The sequence below is a fragment of the Dama dama genome, chromosome 13 (genome assembly GCF_033118175.1).
Source record: "Dama dama isolate Ldn47 chromosome 13, ASM3311817v1, whole genome shotgun sequence".
NCBI lineage: Eukaryota > Metazoa > Chordata > Mammalia > Artiodactyla > Cervidae > Dama > Dama dama.
Window position 1 is genome coordinate 64124202 of NC_083693.1, and position 22975 is coordinate 64147176.

Consider the following 22975-nt stretch of genomic DNA (forward strand, 5'->3'; position numbering starts at 1 on the left):
TGATCCAAAGTGTCGACTTAACATATAAAAAAATCAGTTCTGGATGCAAGGAGAAACTGAACTCTTTGAGGACCGGAACCTCGACTGAATGACATGTACACTCTAGAAATCAAAACAAATATTACTTAGTGTGTATTTTGGGGCTTGGCGGCTCAGGAGGGTTTAAGACTTTAAAGAGAGTAAGGTTAGTTTCCAATCCTGAAGAAAGAGGAAGACACAACTCTGAAACGTGGGCGAATCGGAAACGCTCGCGGAGAGGCTGCCCCTTCCAGGCTGTCTATATAGCCAGAAAGCTGTGATCCCTCAGTCTGGGAGCTTTGATTCCGGCCGGTTTCCCCTTCGGTCCCATAACATCTAAAGATGTTTTCCAGTTAGGACAACCTCAGAATACCCTTTCCCAAAAGCGCCAGGCGGGAAGCATGAGCGCAGCCGCCCACCAGAGAGTCGGCTCGTTTCCTCTCTCGGTCTCCTTCGCCCAGAAACCTCAGGAAGCCGTTCCAGCCCCGAGGAGGCCCAGACCAGCCCAACGCCGGTGCACACGCCGCCGCCGCGCGCTTTCCTAGAGGTGCCCCCTCCCCGCCTGCACAACGGCGAGTCTCCCCGCTTCGACCGCCCTGGGCCCCTAACCCACCTGCGGCCTCGGAGCCAACAACGACCCCACGACAAAGGACAGCGGCGAGCGCAGTCACTCGCGCCGGCGGAAGCTGCGGCCTCGGGACCCACCATTAGCCGCGTCCGGTCCATGAGAGGGGTGGCTCCGGGAAATCATACCTCTTCTTCCTTTGACTGCTCGATTCTTCTCATATTTAATTTTTGCTTCAACACGTTAGAAATCCTTGAGAAATGAAACTTCGGCCCCAGGTGATGAGACTCGGTGTAAGCGCCACCCCCTTCTTCCAGTTCCCCCCCCCGACCCCCGAAGATGGTATCACCCTGTGTCTCCCCGCCTCCGCGGGGTCGCCTTCAGTTTCAAAATGGCGGCGGCCATTGAGGGGCTTCTCCTGGCTGATTGTCACCGGCGCTGCTGAACCAACGTCAGCTTTTCTCGCTCTTCAACGTGGATTCGATTAGGGGGTTGGGAAGGGCAGTGGACCGCGTTGGGGGAGGACTGAGAGGCAAGTGGGGGCGGAAGAAAGCTGTGCGCCTTTGGATGGGGGAGGGGGCGTCTCGGCCCTCGGGGAGAGCCGGGCTCCGACTCCGCCCGGGTCTCCGCGTGGGGACGTGCCCCCCAGGGCTTCGGGTGCGACTGTCCCGGTTGTCCCTGGCGGAAGTACTCAGCGAGGGAAAGACAGTGACTTCTCCGTGGATCTAAAGCTCCCGGTCTTTCGTGGCAGTTCCTACGATTCACTCCCAAGCTCTCCTTCCCTCCTTTCTGCCGCTTTCCGCCTCCCTTTCAGTCTCTCGATGCTGGAGGAGTTAATCCGACGCCAGCTTCGGTTCCTTAGCCTTTTGGCTAACTTGTTCTCGGCCCCCTTCCTCTGGGTCTTCCCGTCATCTCGTACTGAAAGACCACGAGGCTACTGGGCACAAAACAGGCGTTCTTTTTAGTTAATCGACTCCAGATACCTTGAAGACGTTACCATGCTTTTGAAAACAGTCTCCGCAACCCCCCTCCCGGACCCTCCCCCGACCCCGGCATCGCCTTTGCGTGCTTCCAGCATCAACACTCTATGTACATGCTCAACGGTAAACAGGAGGTCAGAATAATTTTAACTCCGGTGGGTCAGGCTTCCTGTGACCAGGCGAACGTGCGTTATCAATTGCCCGTGCTCTGATTTTTTTTTTTTTTTTTTTTTTTTTTAGAACCTTAGAGCTTTTTATGAAACTAGTGCTCTCCCGGAACTGATCAAGAGGAGACTTTTCTCACTCGAGCTCCAGGGCTAACCCAGACTCTTTGGTTTTCCCTTAGATTTTGCATGGTTCCCCTTAGTTGTCATCAGCATATGCAGCCCTGATTGAGAACGAGTGGCTGTGACAGATAATTGAGGTGAAATGGTCAGCAATCCCCGCTCAGAAGGAATTTATATGGTGAGGATTCATTCCGTTCAGTACATATTTGTGTTGCTTTGAGCCCTGTGCTTGGCACTGGAGATAAAAAAGATTCATTTTACTCTTCCCCCATTCATTTAACATCCATTCAACATATATTCTTTGTGCCCACTTGTGTTAACTAAAAATGAAAAACATCGCCTGGAGACACCAAAATAGCTTTATAAAGGAGTAAATATTTGAACTGGGTCATTAAGAGTCAAAAGGAGAGTACTAAGATCAGGAAAAGGTCATCCCTGGATACAGTACAAAGATGCAAAGACTGGAGAAGTTTTGGCTTACTTAGGGAGAGCAGGAGAAAGCAGGCTTGAGCGTGCAGTGCAAGGGTGGTTGGTGAAGCAAGAGGGAGATTAAGGTAAACTTGTGAAGGACCTTGCTTTCCAAGGAAGGTGTTCAGACCTAGTAGTTAGCTGGAAATCACAAGAAAGGGGCGCGAGGATATTTGTTTTTTAGGATGGTCTGTCTGATTGCTTTGTTGAAACAGAAAAACTAGATGAGAGGAAATTACAGTCATTCAGGTAAGGTAATGGGTGCCTCCACTGAGGCAGGAGAGTAAAGGATGTCAGAAAGGCTTCTGAAATGTCAAATAGGGTTTAACTGATGGAAGCCAATTTGGTGGTCAGAGGGTGACTTAATTTTTAGTCTGGGAGATTAAGTGGTTGGTGACGCCATTAAAATCAAGTCTAAGACGTGAACGTGAAAATAGTATGATGCTAGCTTGCACTTTAGGAGTGGCAAACCCAGTCCAAAGCATTGATTTTAGAGTCTAGACTTGGGCTATTACAGTAGCCACTAGCTACCTGTAGCTGTTGTGCACTTGAAATTGTGGTTGGTTTGAATTGAGATGTGTTGTAATCATAAAATACAATGATTTAGTACCAAACTCATTAATGTCTTAATAGTGATTACATGTTGAAATGATAATATTTTGGAAATATTGGGTTAAGTAAAATAAAATTAATTTCACATGTAAAATTTCAGTGTGACTGAAACAATTTTAATTACATTTGTGGCTTGCATGATATTTTTGTTGGACAGAGCTGTTCTAGTCTCGACTAATGATACAGGGATTAGTGAGGATGTTAGATTTGAGCTGGGCCTTAAGATGATGGTAGTGGTGATCTCAGGGCAGCTTGCTGGCGCCCTCCGTTGCCTGCTAAGGCATTCAGGTTTTGTTTTTTTAAACAGAAGCCTTCAGAGATTTTTCAGCCAGGGATCATATTCAGGGGTGTTTTGGAAAATTAATCCCGCAGTAAGGTTTGTGTTGAGATGCAGGAAGAAAAGGCTGCAGGCCAAGAGAAACTCTGAGGTAGTGAGACCCTGTGTAAGGTAAGGGTGCTTGCAATATGAATGGAAAGAGAATAATAAATGTACAAAAGCATTCTAAGCGGGAAATAATCAGGAGGTGCTAACAGTCTAATAGCCCAAGAAGTAAAGGAAGGAGTCCAACATGTCGAGTTTCAAGTCTTGGTTACTTAAATAACAACTAGTGAATTCTGTGTCAGAGTTATAAGGTACATGTGGGGCTAAAGAAAGTTAGTCTCAAAATAGAACCAGTACGTTTGAAAGGAGGAAGTGGGCTGCTAAATACTCTCTCTCTTTTTTTAATCTCCCTGTATTCTCTTACCTTCTTTATCTAATCAGTCATGTATACCACCTAGTTTTTTAAAATACACAGAACTACCTGTATCATGACATCTTACTTGATAATTGACCTTAAAATGTCTCTGTTGCCTCTTCTCTGTTTAGCAATTATAATTAGGTCCAGAGTTTCTAAGGCCTTTCATTAGCTGTCCTTTTTCTGTTCATTAAGACGTTTTCATTTTTTTGCTTCCATGAAATTGTGGCAGGCTAGTATTGTTACTGGTACTCTAATAAGTTTTTATTTTGTGCTTTTAATCATGTTTTTCTCTTGTTTTGAATACCTTTTCTCTTTATCTCTTTTTACCCATGGCCTACCAGTCCTTAATGAATAATTTAAGATCCCACCTCTTTTATGATTCTCAATAACATAAATTAATGTCAGTTTTAAAAATCTTATTTCCAAGATTTTTTTTTTATAGGATCATATAGTGTTCTACTTGCTGCTGTTACCTTAGGATAAGACATAGAAGTTAAACACCAAAATTAAAAACAGATGTAAATCATTATACCACATTCATGAGACTCTTATTTCTTTATTTTTTAGATATGTAAAGAAGTCTTCCTTTGAATTCATGGTGTTTCATCCCAAATACAACTGAGATACCAGTAAGTAAAGAGTGTCTAATAAAGATACAGCTTTATTATATTATAAGCAATTATAATAAAAATACCTTTTCATCTGTTGCAGTCTGAGTTTGTCTGCAGAAGTTATAAATGAGCTCATTCGGTTCTATCTGTAAGACGCTTTGTGTTTTCATGTCATAATCTAAATAAAGAAAGTGGGAGAGTAAAGTAGATTTAAGTTGGAAAAGAATTTCTCTTAGGCCACTATTATAATTGTGGTACATGGAGCTTTTTGACAGGGAGATCCAAGTCCTATTTTAAACTGTATAAACACGTTTCTTCAAATAGAGAATTAGTATCTGTGTATTTCTCATCCCTTAAAAATAGGAACACACTAAGTCAATGTATTTTTAATTTCAGTTTATTTGTTTTAGCAACAGTGATTATTAAACATCCACTGTATAAGACGTGCTCATATAGTAAGGATACAAACATAGATCAGACCTGGTCCTGCATTCAGAGAGCTCTCCCAAACCAAAGGAAGTGCATATAAATAGGTAGCTGTTCAGTGCAGTTCAGTTCAGTTGCTCAGTCGTGTCCAACTCTTGACAGTCCCATGGATTCCATTACGCCTGGCTTCCCTGTCCATCACCAACTCCCAGAGCTTACTCAAACTCATGTCCACTGAGTCAGTGATAACATCCAACCATCTCATCCTCTGTTTCCCCCCGTTTCCCCCTCAGTCAGTCTCCCCACCAGGAAGCTTCCATAAGCCTCTTTTCCTTCTCCATCAGTGGGCAGAGAGAATGAAAACCACAATCACAGACAACTAACCAATCTGATCACATGGACCACAGCCTTGTCTGACTCAATGAAACTATGAGCCATGCCGTGTAGAGCCACCCAAGATGGACTGGTCATGGTGGAGAGTTCTGACAAAACGTGGTCCACTGGAGAAGGGAATGGCAAACCACTTCAGTATTCCTGCCTTGAGAACCCCGTGAACAGTATGAAAAGGTAGCTGTTAATGATTTGGAAATAGCACTAAGCTCATTTAAGACTAGCCATCTTCATTTATTCATTTAAGAAGCACTTATTGACCACCAATGTGTTAGGCACTGTAGGGGTGCTAGAATATAATCAGAAGAGACAAAAGTCTCTACTTTCATGGAGTCCTTATTCTGGTGTAGGGGTTAAAAGGAGATAAGGGGTTGGACAAAGTGATCAAATAAGCAGCAAGTACAGGTGGATACTATGTATTTTGAAGAAAATAGAAGGAAAATACACATTATAGGATATAACTGAGGTGGGCTGGACTTTAGGGTGGTTAGAAAATGTCTCTGAAAGAATGAATTTTAGGAAGGGAAAACAATAACTCAGACTAGTTAGAGATCTTGGTGACAGTGGAGATAGAAGGAAATATATGAGAAATTATTATAATTGAGAAATAGAATAGAGGTAAAAAGGAAGGATTTACTGATGGGTTAGATGTGAAAAACAAGTAAAAGATCAAGGATGATGCCATCAGAGACCAGATGACCTTAAAGCTGGAGGATTGTAAGATTACCTCGAGAGAAAAGAGAAAGTCCTGCAGAAGAGCACTGCCTCATATAGAGGTTGGGGGAGAAGAAGGAATTAATTGAGGAGAGTGAGGAATGGCCAGTTAGATATAAGGAAAATCAGGAGATGGTTGACCCAGAGGATCAGAGGAAGTGCTTCTGGGAGGATGGAGCTATTAATTTCATTGAATGCTGCTACAATTTCCAGTAAGTTGGGACCACAGAAATGTCCACTGGCTTCAGTTGTATAGAGGTTTGTCAGTGACCTTCATGAAAACTCTTCTAGTGATATGGTGGAGAAAGACATCAGATTCAGTGGTTTGAATGGGAGATGAGAAAGTAGAGACACGTCTGTGGACAAATAATTCTGAGAAATTTTGCTGTGAAAGGAGAGCGTGGAAGTGATAAAGCAGTTGCAGGGGACTGTAGGATTGAGAGAGGGTTCTTTTAAGATGGGAAATTCTAGAGTATCTTTGTATGCTAACGGGAATGGTACATCGGTGATCCATTGATGACGCAGGAGAAAGAGGGGATGACTGGAGAAGTTGTGTAGAAGATAAACAGGAGTGGAATTCAGAGCGCACACACAGGATTGGCCTTGAATGAGAGCTGCACTACTTGTTCTGTGTGATGGGAGACACAACAGCGCTCGTACAGATAGGTTAACGTAGTAGCTATGGTATTTGGAAAATGTGGAGTTACTGTCTGATTACTTTTGTCTTCTGATTGAGGAATGAGGTGAGATTATCAACAGAGTAGGGTGGAGGGAAGGGTGTGTGATGCTTGAGCACAGAAGAGATGTGAAATGGTGGTCTCAGATGGAAAGTCAACCTGCTAAGAAAAATCAGATTGGTAGGTAGGACATAGTGCCTGTTTGAGATCTTTGACCATGAATTTAAAGAGCAAATAGCATAGTTGTATGATTGGTTTTTTGCCCCGCTCTGGCAGCATTGAGCTGCTTGAAAAGACAAGGTGCATGATTGGAGTTAGTGAAGGTTAGGATTTTGCCAGACTTGTACAGAGAAGGACTAGAGCTGCAAAACACTTGAGTATTTGCAAAATAATCATGATGGCTTGTGGATCCATATAACATGAGTGGAGACAGGAGGTGGTCATGGACAGTGAGAAAGTAGTCAGTGAATTAGAGATGATACAGTGAGGCTAAGGGGTTTTTGCAGTGGGAATTCTAGAGTAGTGAAGGTGGGAGTGAGACGGGGAGATAGTTGAAGGTGAAATTTTGAAAGTGCTGCAGCTTATTGGTCGTGATAAGGTCATGGTTATGACTGTGGTGCCGGGTGGCTGAAGTGAAAGGAAGATTATTGGAGTTGAGAAAGTCAAGGGGAGAAGAGGTCAGTAATGAAGAAGCTACTCAGAGGAAGACTGTGTCAGGAACTAAAGTCCTCCATTAATGAGGAAGGACAGGAAAGGCTCACAGCGAGCTGGCTGGGCAGCATGAGTTCAGCGGGACTAGAGTGTTTCCAGGAGGAAGGAGAAGACGTGGGCTGGAGGCTGCAGTGATGAATAGGGAGCACATGCTTCCTGCGTTTGAGGTCAGGGAATACAGGAGAAAAAAGGCCTCTTGAGAAGGCTGGAGGAGAAACGGTATCATTTGAGAAGAGCTAGGTTTCTATGAAGATTTGCAGATGAGGAAAACCTTCAGAGAAGAGGGTGAAATTCTCAGTGAGTGTAATGGTTCCAGAGGGAATACCGAAAGGATTTGGAAGGCAGAAGAGGTAGTGAATTGGTCCCACTAGGTGGACTTCAGTGGTGATGGACACCCTCAGAGTCTTGGGTCTTTGGCTGTGACTGAAGTAAACAGGGATGGGAGATGTGGTGACAGTCTGTTAAGAAAGCTGGGCAGTTTACCTTAATTTGTTGTTGTGACCTTGGGCAGATGTTGAAGGATCATCAGATGTGCAAGGACCTTCTCTCTCTCTTTTTCACATAATAATAATTTTAATAATAGATGCTATAGAGTAACATTAACAGTAATGAAAAGGCGCATTAGTTAGAGGGAGGTCTAAAAACTTAGAAAACTTTTGAATTTTCCAATGTCCCCTTTTCTTCTAAGCACTCTAAGGATAAATAACTGTGAATGAATAATTCTCTTACTTGCATAGTTAACCAGAAAAGGCAGATTTATTTTAAGAACCTAAGACCTGAAATCTTGCTGTGGAATTGTGCTTTGCTAATGAATGTTTTTAATATCTATATAGTTTTTAACATTTATATAGTAGCACACAATTCTAGGTCCTAAATCCCAATAGATGTTTTCATGTTGTATCTTCTTGAAATATGTAGTAAGTATCCCAACTGTATTCCATCAGATATGTTTTGAACACCTACTATGTGTCAGATTCTCTTCAGGAAGTGCAAACTATAAGACACTACAATTGTTTTCAGTTGCTCACATTCTGGTGCAAGGCTTCTTAACAAAATTCCCTGAAAAATATGTGAATTGCTACATGTATATGGACCTTTTTGTTTTTTTAAGGACTGAGGGGAGCAGGAAAGATCCACAGCTTTTTATCACATTGTCAAGTGGTCCTTTATTTAAGGACCACTGGTTTAGTAGTAGAAAAAGACACATAAGCTAATAACAGTGTAATGCAGTGAAATCACTGCTGTCTTAGAACAAAATAAAGGAGGAGCAGATTCTGCTTCAATAAGCAGAACTTATTGAAGAATAAGTTCACTAGTACACTACATTTATTTATTGAGAAACTTGGTAGTCTCCATTCTAGGTAATTTATACATTATTTGAAATCTTCCAACATCCTTTTAATGCATATATTAATATTCATATTTTATAGGATACATATGTGAGGGGAAATTTAACTAACCTGCTCAGAACCATATAAGCATAGATTCAAATACAGGTCAGTCTGATTCCAAAATCTACTACTTTTCATCAAACCACATTGGGGGGGCCACTGAAGAACTCTATAAACAGGAGGGTGTAAGATTATGTTTGTACCTTCACACTTAGCAGTGATGGAGATAGGTCTTTAAAATGACTGTGCTTTTATGTTTAACTATGTTTTTATTTCTGTTGAAAGAGCCTTTTGGATTGTTGTTGTTGGACTGAAAAAATGACATCTATTATCAAATTAACCACCCTTTCTGGGGTCCAAGAAGAATCTGCTCTTTGCTATCTTCTCCAAGTCGACGAGTTTAGATTTTTATTGGACTGTGGCTGGGATGAGCACTTTTCTATGGATATTATAGATTCCCTGAGGAAGTAAGTTACTGTTAATATTTCTACACTTTTAGGAAATCAACTTTTCTTTTCTATGTTGTAATGCTATTTTGATGTTACACAGTGTTTGCTGTTTTGCTCTAATTTAGTTGATAGCAAAGCAATTTTATTTAAACTGAAGAACCAAATAATGACTTTTTATTTGCGTAGTTTTGATCGACTTGTAAGCTGTGTTTATTGAAAGTCAGCAAAATCTTAAGTTAATTGTTACTTGATCGATGGATCTCAGTAGAAATTTTTGCACCCTAATTTTAGAAAAGAGCAAAATTAAGTTTATAAGAATTTGAAGAGAGGAAAACTGTCCTTGTAAAAGTTCTACAGTCAGATCAAATTAGCTTATTTTCTTTTAATCTTTTGATGCTTAGACATTTGAGAATGGTGCTTAGAATAAAGACCATGAGATTCAAAAGGATCTAATCCATCAAAGAAAAATTTAGTTGTGTTAGCAGTATTGTACTAATTATGGAATGAACAAGAACTTAAATAAAACTTAGAACTTATAGCAAAAATTTTTTTTCTTATTTCTTTTGTTATTAGAATATATTATTCATTGACTCAAGTTACACTATCATGAATATGCTGTCAGTCATTATGCTAAAAAGCTGAGACAAAAATCCATAATAAATATGCGGCCTTTTACATGTCCTTTTCTTAACAATTTCTTAAATCCTGAGTTCTTGAACTTTAATTAGTATATAAGATAGCCTCTTGAAATCAGTTTACGTGTGGTGTCTACTGTTTTCCTTCCTTTTTTTAAAAAAAATGTGTCTAGATGCTATGTATTTATGTGCAACTCATACCACAGTTTTGGTCTCTATGTAGGACAGGGGTAGTAGTAATTGAAATTCATAGGTAATGTAATTTTAGCTCTCAGTTGCATATGGGGTCACAAAGAGTCAGACATGACTGAGTGATTTCACTTTCACTTTCTCTCTTTTAGCCCAGAATACTTCATCGTCTTCAGCTCAGAATACTGAGAGAAATCAGAACTGGCAAATTAATTTTGAGTATAGTGCCTTTTCCTTTAGGAACAAGACTCAGTAATAGTCATCTTGCTTGTGTTCTAGGCATGTTCACCAGATCGATGCGGTCTTGTTGTCTCATCCCGACCCCCTCCATCTTGGTGCCCTCCCCTATGCTGTTGGAAAGTTGGGTCTGAACTGCGCCATCTATGCAACCATTCCCGTTTATAAAATGGGACAGATGTTCATGTATGACCTTTATCAGGTAATTTAAGCAATTAAAGAAAAAACTGTTTTAACACCCTGGCAGTGATAATTTTTAACCTTTTATTTGTATTTTTTTTTTAAGTCCCGACACAATACAGAAGATTTTACACTCTTTACCCTAGATGATGTGGATGCAGCCTTTGATAAGATACAACAGTTAAAATTCTCTCAGATTGTGAATTTGAAAGGTAAAACATGTTTCCAGTAGCAAATAATTGTACTAATGGTGTTTGAACTACTGAAAAGTACAAGGAAAATTTGTAGTAAAAATTCTAGGCACTATTGTCTGAAGAATAAAACATTAGCATTATTCCATAGGGAACCGTGAACTTCCCCCAAATCATCTGAATTTTAAAATATTTCAGGCTAAATTCTAATAAAATGTAACAACTCAGGCCTCCTTTTCAGGTTTAATTTAGGAACACTTACTTAGTGTTTACTATATGTAATGCACAAAGGTAACGTAGTCAGATTGTCTTCCAACGAGCTCACAGTGAGATTGAGGAGGAAAAGTAGCTCAGATGACTGAATGGAGTAATGGAAGTAAATGAAGTGCTATGGCCGCACAGAGTAGAACATGACTGAATTCTAGAATTGAACATGAAAAAAATTTGTCATTTAATTAGGATAGGAAGTCATATATATATATATATATTTGTCGCTAAGTATATATTTATCTTCTGTAGAGAGAACCATTTACATATTTTCATAAATATGATAACCATAAATATGAAAAAATGGTGCACAGATGGACTCTGAAGTTTAGCCAGGAAGTAACAATGGTCTCAGCAGTTTGGCTGGTACTTAGTTTTCTAAAGGATACATTCTTTACTATAATGAGGTTTGAATTGTCAATTTAGAGGTTAGTGAAGATGGAAACACTTCATAATTTATGTGCACAATATGAACAATAAAGTTTGTTAGTTCATACTAAGTTATTGAATAGTAGTGGCAAGCTCTAGCCTTTTATTTTTCAAGCACAAATATTATGCACAGATGCATAATAAAATTATGAGAGTGCCTCCATGAAGGTATGAGTTAGCTGGGGGACTGGAGGGTGAGACTTGCTTTTCACCTTATGCCTTTTTAGTTTTGAATTTTGTATCATTGCATGTTACTTATTAAAGAATAGCTAATAATAAATAACCTTTCTTTAGACTTGTAATAAGAAATCTGATTATTGTCATTATCTTGTTGACCTAGGTAAAGGACATGGCTTGTCTATCACACCTCTGCCAGCTGGTCATATGATAGGTGGAACAATATGGAAAATAGTCAAAGATGGAGAAGAAGAAATTGTTTATGCAGTTGACTTCAACCACAAGAGGGAGATGTAGGTATATCAAGATAAAAGCTAATGGAAATGTAGCTGGTCTTGCTTCATTGTTTGGAGGGAAATTTAAAAACAAAGTTTTCTTTAAACTAGAAATCTAGAGCAATTTAAAAGTACCAAATAGTGAATGTTTTCAAAGTTACTTAAATTATTTGCATTGTAAGGAAAAAGTTTAATATGAGATAAAAGATATTGTTTTGAAATTTACATGCATATATCTACTCTATAAAACAAGTATCTCTCTGGAGATGTTGCATAGGAGATTAACTTTTATACATCAAATTATATTTTATATTTTCTTGACTTGCTATTTAGAGGAACTTTGCAGGTGGGTTTTTTTTTTTTTTTTTGATAAAATTTATTAATACTATCTAATATAATGATTTAAAGTCAACCTCCTTTTAGAAGAGTGGGTAGCATATCCCTTCTCCAGCGGATCTTCCTGACCCAGGAATTGAACTGGAGTCTCCTGCATTGCAGGCAGATTCTTTACCAACTAAGCTATCAGGGAAGGGGACACAATAATTTCATTTTAAAACTTCATTTTGTACTTACAGCATTTCTATAAGATTGTTTTGGTTTCTTTTGTAATTTTTTTACATTAAGTACATAACTATTTTATATTAGATTATAAGTATCCTTAAGATCTTTTGTATCATATTAAGAAACATTTAAGACTAATATGTTGAATTTTAGGCTCTTGTAATTACAGGTTAATGAGAAAATGGGTATTTGAGTGAATGATATTTGAACATTTTTGGAAAAACCTCAGTTTATGTCTTTTTTTATCACTTAATAAGATAAATTTCAGGTGGATTAGAATTAAATAGAAAAGGAAATAATACTGGTGAGTCTGATCTCTTGATTTGGAAAAGACTTTGGTAAGCAGAAAGGAAATGGACCAAATTATAAAGGAAGACTCTGCTACATTTGATTACATATATGTTCAAAATGTCTGAAACAATAAACTAAGTCAGGGCTTCCCTGGTGGCTCAGTGTAAAGAATCCGCTTGCCAATTAGGAGACATGGGTTCAATCCTGATGTGGGAAGATCCCACAGGCCACGGAGCAGCTAAGCCCGTGCACCACAACTATTGAGCCTGTGCTCTAGAGCCCAGGAGCTGCAACTACTGAGCCCATTTCTCGCAACTACTGAGCTTATGTGCCGTAGAGCCCGTGCTCCGCAGCAAAGAGAAGTCATAGCAATGAGAAGCCCTGCACCACAATTAGAGAGTAGCCCCCACTCCCCGCAACTAGAGGAAGAAAGCCCGTGCAACAGTAAAGACCCAGCAGAGCCAAAAATAAATAAATAAAAAATTTAAAAAAGAAGTAAATTAAAAGACCTATAAACTAGGGAAAATATTTCCATAAAGTTGATCAAAGACGTATAAGACAAGGTATTAATCAATCAGAAAGATACCAGTTGCAAATGGACATAAGTTATAAAGTCAAAAAAGAGAAAATTTAAATGATAATGATTTTTTAAAATTAAATACCATTAAAATTGCTTTTAAATGGTAGTGTTCTTCTGGGAATTATTTAGTGAGTTGGTCATTGTTTCTGGTTGAACCTTTCTGGAAAAGGGAGAGCTTTCTCAAAAGGGTCAAACCTTTCTGGAAAGCCATTTAGCAATATTGTATATTTTAGTAAAAACATTTCTAGGAATGTGTCCTAAAGAAACAATTAGAAATGCAACAGAAGCTTTTTGCAAAAGTTTTCTTTGAGAGATTATTTATAATGACAAAAAAAGTAACCTAAATACCAATAAAGGGAAATGACCAAATATTTATTGTATAAATACACAGAAAGCTTTTATAATTGTTAAAAATTAGATTTGGAAAATGATTTTAATGTCATGGGAGAAAACTAGGATATAAACTGAGTATATAATTATCTACATGAGATACCACTTTAATAAAATACATACACAGATATATGCATAGAGAAATATGTACTTAGAAGAATATACACCAAAATACTATGGTGATTATCTTTGGGTGATGGTACTTTGGAAGAGCTTAGTTTTCCTTTTTTGAATTTACTAGATTTTCTCATCAGTGAGCATGTATACTGTTATAGTTAGAAGAGGAAAAAAGCCTTATAAAAAGAAGGGTTTTGTGGTTTTTTTTTTTTTTTTTTTGGTAAGGAAAGCTGTTGTTTATTTGAAGTGATACAAAGTATTCCTGTTCTTCAACTTCCTTATAGCCACTTAAATGGATGTTCCCTGGAAATGCTAAGCAGACCCTCCTTACTTATCACAGACTCATTTAATGCTACCTATGTGCAGCCCAGGAGAAAACAAAGAGATGAGCAGCTTCTGAGTATGTATTGCTTATGGTCCTTTCTACAGAGCTGTGGAGGTGCATGGTTGTATGAATGATTGCTTGACATTTTTCTTGTCATAAGAGATTGGCTAACTCTAGTGTTTTTAAAAGAATATTATGTAACTATCAATATTTTTACAAAAAGATGCTTTTGTTGGTTTGAATTTAACTTTTGTGGAATAGGTATAAAGGTTGGTTTCTTCCTGTTATTCAGCACATAGCTAGCTTTCCTTGGCCTCATTGAACATCAGACAACATATTTTGATGTCTAGCGAACATCACAGCATATAAAGATCTCATATAAATACTAGAAAAACATTTATACTCAGAAAAATGAAGGAGATAAATGAGGGTGTGCATAGTCTGCTGACTTTGGTGTTTGGGTGTTTTATACTCTAATATAGTAGTCTTGGTTCTAAAGAGATGCATCCAGGCCATCCCTGGTTGCTTCTGCTCTGGCTTGAGCCCTTTTATCTTTTATTCTGTTTTTGTAAGCTGCATTGGAATTCAACAGGGTAAATCAGATTCCAATTTCAACATGTTTGAAACCACCACCTTCATTTATCTACTTAAAAAGTATGACATATATACTATGTTACTCTAAGATGATTTTCAATTCTTGGATTTTTGTTGTTGTTTATTTTTGCTAGAGTTTGATTTGACTGAATATTTCCAAGCAGATTTTCATCTAGAAGGTCTTTTATTGTAAGAAGGAATGTTAATTTATCTTTTATTCTATAGGCATACATACATATAAAGCATGTATGTATTAAAGTATAAGTGTGTGTGTATAAATTTGGGAATTATGTTTTGTAATGAAATTCATGGAAGTGAGAGGTGAGGTGAGGCAGGTGAGACCAGAGTGACCTGGAAATACAAAGCTGATTGTGTTTGGCTTGTTAGCCCGATTTTCCCAATATATTATACAAATGTCATTTTCTGTGTGTACTATGGGTGGAAAGGGTTAGAAACCATGACTTATAATTTTTCAATTAAAAAAATAGTTAATGGCATTGTTATAAACCATAGTCTTAATAGTGAAAACATGAAGATAAAAGTTATCTTTAATCTTATAGCAAGATATTGTTATGTTCTATTGGGATTTTACATTCTTATTTTCTAGCAAATGTCCTGGAAACACTTCGAGGTGATGGAAATGTATTAATAGCAGTGGACACTGCAGGCAGAGTTCTGGAACTTGCTCAACTCCTTGATCAGATTTGGAGAACTAAAGATGCTGGATTGGGTGTTTATTCATTGGCACTCCTCAATAATGTCAGTTATAATGTGGTGGAGTTTTCTAAGTCCCAGGTTTGTTTTCATGTTATGTGTAATAAAGAAGTTTGCTACAGAAATTGGACTTATGGAAAACAGTATCTTAAATGCTCTTTGAATTTTCTTTTTCTGTCAAGGTTGATGATAATAATCATGATGATGATATAAACTAAAAATCAACCACTTACTGTTATGTATTCTTTACATGTATTATTTCACTTAATCCTTAAATATCCTATGAAGTAGGTTCTGTTTTTGTTCCCCTTTTAGAGATTGGGCAGGTTGCTTCTCTAATGCTTAGTATCACAATCTGTAAAATAGGGATAGAAATAGAACCCACCTCTTAGGATATAAATGTTAGAATTCATTTTTCTCTTCCTTTTGAATAAGCTCATTTTCTTGAAATAGCCATGTCTGGGGTAAGATATTCATTTAGGACTTATATACTACCTTCTGAATAAGATTTAAGGTGACATAACTGAAACGTGATGTAAAATTATAGATTTTTAGGGATGAACATTTGACTGAGAAGATTTGTTGGGGAATAGAAACAGAAAATAAGCTACTTGTCAGCATGTTACAAATTTAAGCAACCATTGGTGGAAAAAAGACTTAAGATGGAGCTTGAACTCCTGAACTATTGTAGAATACATTCAATTTATAATGCAGTATTTTCTAATTATTGCCATCTTTTCCCCCCATTATTAGGTAGAATGGATGAGTGATAAGTTGATGAGGTGTTTTGAAGACAAAAGAAATAATCCATTTCAGTTTCGTCATCTCTCTCTATGTCATGGTCTTTCTGACTTGGCTCGAGTACCTAGCCCTAAAGTTGTACTTGCCAGCCAACCTGACCTGGAATGTGGATTTTCAAGGGATCTCTTTATTCAGTGGTGCCAGGACCCTAAAAACTCGATCATTCTAACTTACAGAACTACTCCTGGGACTTTAGCACGTTTCCTAATTGATAATCCTTCTGAAAAAGTTACAGAAATAGAGGTAAGTGCTTGTGTGTGAACCTTATCTTGAAATTGTTTGGGGGATATGTTATGCATGATGTTTATAACAGTCAGTGACCAAAAATAAAACTTCAAGTTGTTTCAGGATTTTTATCAGGCTGATAGTAGAGGGGCTTTAACAGCACACGTTTCAGAGCTCCTTAATTGGAAGTTCTCAGTATCGAACCCTTCCATGGTACCCTCTGGAACCATACACAGAGAGTATGCATATATACTGTATTCTCATTCACTCTTTGAAAAATTCCTTTCACATTTTCCCCATGATTGAAATCTGGCTATTTCCTAAGATTTCTTTTTCCAGTAGCCTTCTCTTTCATGCTTTGTGTATTTGAGTGGCATAGGTGTCTTTGTTCTGCATTGTAGCTTTCAAGCTATTTCTCTTCCCTCTGTAGTTCATGCCATCAGACTTGAAAATAAGCTGACCTCTTCTTGTTTCAGACACTTACTATTGTCTTAGTCATTCTCTGTCATTCATTGGTGACTTTAGACCCTGGTTCACAGCCTTCCTGTCCACTCATACTCAGGACTTCATTCGTGATGACTTTAGCATCCATATGTATGATTTACCCAGTTCCTTGGCCCTCTCAGTTCCTTGACATTTTATTTCTTTTCTTTTTAAAATTAGTAACAGTTTAGGGATTGGGGGCAGGAGGAGAAGGGGATGACAGAGGATGAGATGGTTGGATGGCATCACTGACTCGATGGACATGAGTTTGAGTAAACTCTGGGAGTTGGTGATGGACAGGGGGGCCTGGCGTGCTGCGATTCATGGGGTTGCAAAGAGCTGGACACGACTGAGCGACTGAACTGAACTGAACAGTTTATTATTTATATCTTTGTGATCCTATGGACTAGCCCGCCAGGCTCCTCTCTCTATGGGATTTCCCAGGCAAGAACACTAGAGTGGATTGCCATTTCCTCCTCCAGGGGATCTTCCTGACCCAGGGATTGAACCCACATCTCCTCTGTCTCCTACATTAGTGGACGGATTCTTTACCACTGAGCCACCTGGGAAGCCCCAACACTTTATTTCTTAATTTTTTTTCTTCTACTCCATGTCAGCCATCCCTTCCCACGATCGTGCTGTCCACTCCCATGGGCATACCTTTAACCTTGTTATGATCTTCAGATCTCTCCATCAAGCAAACCACTCTGGTTTCATAGCCGATTTTCTCTGCTACTCCCATGCCAACAATGCTTTGGTCCTGTGGGGACTTTGAATTCATGAACCTCATCACTTCTACTTAATCATCACTGCTGTATCTTCTGGTCAATGGTCCAGCATTATTTTGCAGACACCTTTTTATTTATTTATTTGAAGTATAGTGTGATTTACAATGAATGATTCAAAGTGATTCAGTTTTACATATGTATACATATTTTTTTTTCTCAGATTGTTTTCCATTATAGATTGTTACAAGATGTTCAGACAGATATTGTTACAAGATATTTAACTCTTTTACCCTTCTTTCTGTTTATTGTACTTGCCTAGCAGACTCTAGTTAAACCATTTGCTTAGTTCGTGCCTGTACACAAGCAGTCTGATATTACTTGAGTTAAATACACTGTGTGGACAGATTTCCCTTCACATTATTGACCTCACATTTCAGACAGGCACCCAACACCAGCACTCCACATTCTGTGGGATAGTGCTTTTCCCATTCTTCAGGAAGACAGTACCTGCTTTCTCCACAAATACCTGACCTTGTTTCAAACTTAACTGAGAAGTAGAAGCAGTCAGGGAGGAATTCTCTTACCTTCTCATCACTAAATAGCCTAATCTGTCTTGCATCCACATTGCGGCCTTATCTCCTGGTACGGGAGCAACATTTAGTCAAATGATCCAGAAGCCAAGAGATCATTTTGCTTAGTAACCAACACATCAAGTCTGCCAATTTTTCAAAACCAGTATCATTTGTTGGGCTTCCCAAGTAGCTCTAGTGGTAAAGAATCCGCTTACCAATGCAGGAGATGCAAGAGATGCTGATTTGATTCCTGGAGAAGGAAATGACAACCCACTCCAGTATTCTTGCCTGGAAAATTCCATGGACAGAGGACCCTGGTGGGCTATAGTCCATGGGGCCATAAAGAGTTGGACATGACTGAAGTGAATTGATATTGAATAGTTAATAGCTGCCATTCTTGTGCATACTTTTAGATGATTACTTTTTATTTTGTCTTCATAGCAGTGATTTTAAGGAATGTTTAGTTTGTGAAAAGCTAAATGGTAAGGGTATCTTAGTCTTTAACGCTGCTTAGCCCATGTGTGCTAAGTTGCTTCAGTTGTGTCCCTAACTCTGCTTAAAAAAATCATAAATAGTAACTAAAACCTGATATATGTTCACTATAAAAACAGGATTGTTGAGGGAAGATTTAGAGCAGGCATATCAAAGTAAAATGCATACTATCGTTTGAGCTATTTAATAGCTTAGAAATATAAAGTTAAAATACGAAGTTCAAAACTTGAAACAGTTTCATCAGATACAAAATACTAAATTTGAAAATATGAATTACTGGAAATACAATGAAGACTGGTATGCCATTTGAGGAATTAATAAAAGACTATGAAAAGTGATTTAAGTTTGAAAAAGAAAATGACATTCTGAGCTGAAAATGTTTTAGGTTTTTAATATTTTGGTAAGTAATACTTAGGTCTAGGGTCTTTGCCCTCTCACCTTGTTAGGGATATTTCTTCTGTGGTTATCCTTTTCTCTCCGTTATCTATCACCTCTTTCCTTTGTCACATCCAAAGTAATTTTTACTGTTCCTTGTCCCCCAAACTTGTTCTTTTCTGAGTCTTCCTCATCTCATGGAATAGCAGCACTTTCCACATACCTACTCAAGCTCTAAGTATAGATAATTTTAAAACATACATTGACATATAATACATACATGTAATACATACATATAATATACAGTTTGTATATTGTAAGCAAACAGCATGATAAATTTTCACAGATTGAACACACCTCTCTAGCTTATACTCAGAACAGAAGTAAACTATTACTAATTCTCCCAGATGCCCCCTTCCTTATCCTCCCTATCTTTCCAAGGGTGACCACTTTTCAGACTTCCAGTGCACAGACTATTAAAATTTATTTTCATTTCCTTACTTTTCTCTCCTTGTGTGTGTGTTAGTCACTGTGTTTGTATGTGTGTGTGCTTCGTGGTGTCTGACTCTTTGCGACCCGTTAGACTGTAGCCTGCCAGGCTCCTCTGTTTATGAAATTTTCCAGGCAAGAATACTGGAGTGGGTTGTCATTTCCTCCTCCAATAGATCTTCTCGACCCAAGGGTGGAACCTGTGTTTCTTGAGTCTCCTGCATTGGCAGGCAGTTTCTTTACCGCTGGCGCCACCTGGGAATTTTCTCTCATTACCCATATCCAATCCAGGAGCAATTCCTATTGACTTGACTTCCAGATATATCCTAAATCTGTCTGCTTTTCTCCAGCTCCACTCCTGTCATCCTGGCCCATGGTAAGGGTCTTGCCTGCGCTGTGCAGTGGCTTCCTAATTGATTTCACTGTTTTTACTTTTATGCTCGCTTAATGCTCTGGAGAAGGCAATGGCACCCCACTCCAGTACTTTTGCCTGGAAAATTGCATGGACGGAGGAGCCTGGTAGGCTGCAGTCCATGGGGTTGCGAAGAGTCGGACACGACTGAGTGACTTCACTTTCACTTTTCACTTTTCTGCATTGCAGAAGGAAATGGCAACCCACTCCACTGTTCTTGCCTGGAGAATCCCAGGGACGGCGGAGCCTGGTGGGCTGCCGTCTATGGAGTTGCACAGAGTTGGACATGACTGAAGCGTCTTAGCAGCAGCAGTGCTTTATTCTTGTAGCACCCAAAGACATGTCTTTTCCTTTCTCTCTGTCTCTGTCTCTCTTGTTTTATTGTTTTAAGACCATATAACATGAAATTTACCATCTGAACTATTTTTAAGAGTCCAGCACAGCAATGTTAACTGTGTGAATACTGGTGTGCAACAGACCCCTAAAACTTTTCAACTTGTAAAACCCAAGCTCTGTAATCATTGAACAACCCCCAAAGGCATCTTTTAAAAATTTATCATTTCATGTCACTCCCTTGCTTGAACCCTCTGGAGACTTCCTTCTCTTTGAAAAAAATTCAGACTCCTTTCCCAGGGTTTTAAGGTCCCACTGACCTGATCTCCATCCACTTTTCTGACCGTATCTCATTCTGCTTTCTTTCTGCTCCACACTGCTTCACTGCGTCAGGGGCTCCTTCTGCCTCTCATGTTCCTTCACAGCTTTGCACCTGTTTACTCCTTTACTCAAGTCTCGGTTGAAAGGTCACCTCCTCAGGTAGGCCTTCTCTGACTACCAGTCTACTACTCAGTTGCAAACCCACCACATTGTTTTCCCTAGCTGTCATTACTATTGGTTATTTTTTCATGAGAAAGGGATCTTGTATTTTTGTATCCACTAATACATGGAAGGTCCGCAATAAATGTGTAGGTTAAATTCATGAAACACCAGATGAGTGAATATGTAATAAACCTGACTTCTGATCATGTTAGATAAGAGTTTACTATGTATGGTTTTTTTCATCTACATTTATCCTTCTCTAGAGTCAAATTTTATGCATTTAGAAAGAGCAAAAACAGTAAATGAATAAGGATTAACGGATTTGAGTAGATTTGATTAAGAAAAAGGAATAACTTGGAGACAATGCAGTGAAGAACTAGGAAGAAACAATCTTAGGGTTGATTATCCTAGAAATCTGCTTTTGAATTTAGCCATTAATTTTAGCTATCTTATGTGAAATAAGATGGAAAGTAAAATTTATTATAGCAATTGGCATAAGCTAAATCATGGGGTAAATGTTTTGTTCAAGTTTATTTGTGGTTAAGACAGACAACTGTATAAATTGCCAACTGTGTACTACAGAAAAATAATGGTACTTTTCTAAATTGAACTTATATTCAAGTATACTACTAGGCAAATGTGGGATGCCAGAGATAACATGTAAATCACTCTTTCATTCTACATAATAGAATCACTTGATTTTGGTTTAATTTTTTTTGTTACTTTTTATTGTAAAATAATTTAAAAGTTAACAGAAAAGTTGTTAAAAATAGTATACCCAGATTTCCCAATTGTCAGCATTTTATTGGCTTTGCCTTATAACTTCTTCATACACATATAGACACAGTGTGAGATATTGTCTTGAAAGTAAGCCGCAGATATTCCATCATTACCTCTAGACACAGCAGTATGCATCACCTAGAAATGAGAACATGCTCCTGCAAGACTGTATATTTATGATACATCAGTTGAAATCAGGAAATAAGCACTGATATCATACTGTTGATATTAATACTATTTCATCCATTGACTCCACTTGACTCCTGGTGATTGCTCCAACAATGGCCTTTCCTTTTTGTTTGGAATCCCATCCAGGAAGACACATTGCATTTGTTGTCAAGATTTGATATTTTTGAAGCATGTATGTTCTAGATTTTTTTTTCTATTCACATACAAATATCTATATGATTTTTTTAAAAGAAATGGGACCAAATTATCCATATATTTTTGAATAATGAAAATTATTATTGATGAAATATATTATTAACGAAAGCTACCGATTTACCATATTCAATACTTGGTATAATAAACTTTAAAATGTTTTTGAATAAGTGATTGAATTATTTCTAGTGATTCTTTAATAATACATTATGTATACGTACTTTGATTATTTAATCCAGTGGTTCCTAAAAGCATGGTGCAAGGACCCCTGGGGGCTACCTGAGACCCTTTTATGGAGTCCACCAATTGTTTTTCATGGTGATACTAAGATGTTATTTGTCTTTTACTGTGCCTACAATATTGACAAGTGAAAGCAGTGGTGGATAAAGTGCTGGTGCCTTAGCATAAATCAAGTCTGTGGCACTAAGCTAGGTTAATCACTGCATTTTTCATCACCATACACTTGTCGTTCAAATAAAGTTGCAGTTAAGCATATCCTTGATGAAGCAGTAAAAGTTATTTACTTTTATTAAACTTACAAAGTTTTATTAAACTTTAATAAAGTTATAACCTTATTAAATCCTTTTAAAAAGAACTTTTTAAAATAATCTCGGAGTCAAGACGGGAAGTATACAGAAGCACTTGTGTTGCATACTAGGTTGGCCAAGAAGTTTATTTGAGTTTTTCCCTAACATCTTACAGAAAACCCAAATGACTTTTTTCGGCCAACCCAATACGATGTTTGTCTTGAAGAAATCACTTGGGTAATGGTTTGAGTTGTTGAGTTAAACTAGTTACTTTATTTCCTGGAACACCAGTTTTGCTTGAAATGACATGGTTATTCAGACTTGTGTATTTGGCAAATATTTTCCCAAAAAAGAATAATTGAGCTTGTGACTCTAAGGAAAACAATTGACAGCATTTCTTGCCTCAATCTGATAAAACTGAAACTTTCAACTGAAAATTAGCATTTTGGAAAACTTAGCCTGTTACTGTCAGATTGACAACATGACTTTTCTGGTGAGATGGTGGTGTTATTTGCAAATGTTGATTTTTTTAAAGTATTGTCAAATTTGTGTAATATTGTATAATTTATGAACTAATATTCATAAGTTAATGAACTTAACTGTGTGACTTAATGAACTAATCTGTATAACTTAATGAACTAATATTTTCCAAATATCTAATGGATGAAGTTGCAAAGTAATGTACAAGTAAAAAATCCAGTCA

The 22975-nt window shown here is 38.0% G+C and overlaps 1 protein-coding gene across 2 annotated transcripts in view; it reads left to right on the forward strand.

Annotated features, from left to right (window-relative positions):
- The first annotated feature begins 977 nt into the window (after nucleotides 1-977).
- The window catches only part of CPSF2 (cleavage and polyadenylation specific factor 2), a 35404-nt gene continuing 13406 nt past the window's right edge, over nucleotides 978-22975 (forward strand). The window contains exons 1-10 of one of the 2 annotated variants that reach the window (XM_061159316.1): nucleotides 1144-1697; nucleotides 1910-2028; nucleotides 4238-4299; nucleotides 8876-9057; nucleotides 10143-10302; nucleotides 10387-10492; nucleotides 11508-11637; nucleotides 13843-13958; nucleotides 15085-15272; nucleotides 15945-16235. In XM_061159316.1, the coding sequence (XP_061015299.1) occupies nucleotides 8909-9057; nucleotides 10143-10302; nucleotides 10387-10492; nucleotides 11508-11637; nucleotides 13843-13958; nucleotides 15085-15272; nucleotides 15945-16235 (1140 nt within the window). In that variant the 5' untranslated portion in view covers nucleotides 1144-1697; nucleotides 1910-2028; nucleotides 4238-4299; nucleotides 8876-8908. Of the gene's footprint in view, nucleotides 1116-1143; nucleotides 1698-1909; nucleotides 2029-4237; nucleotides 4300-8875; nucleotides 9058-10142; nucleotides 10303-10386; nucleotides 10493-11507; nucleotides 11638-13842; nucleotides 13959-15084; nucleotides 15273-15944; nucleotides 16236-22975 lie in introns of those variants that run through there. The other variant, XM_061159317.1, reaches the window with a different exon arrangement.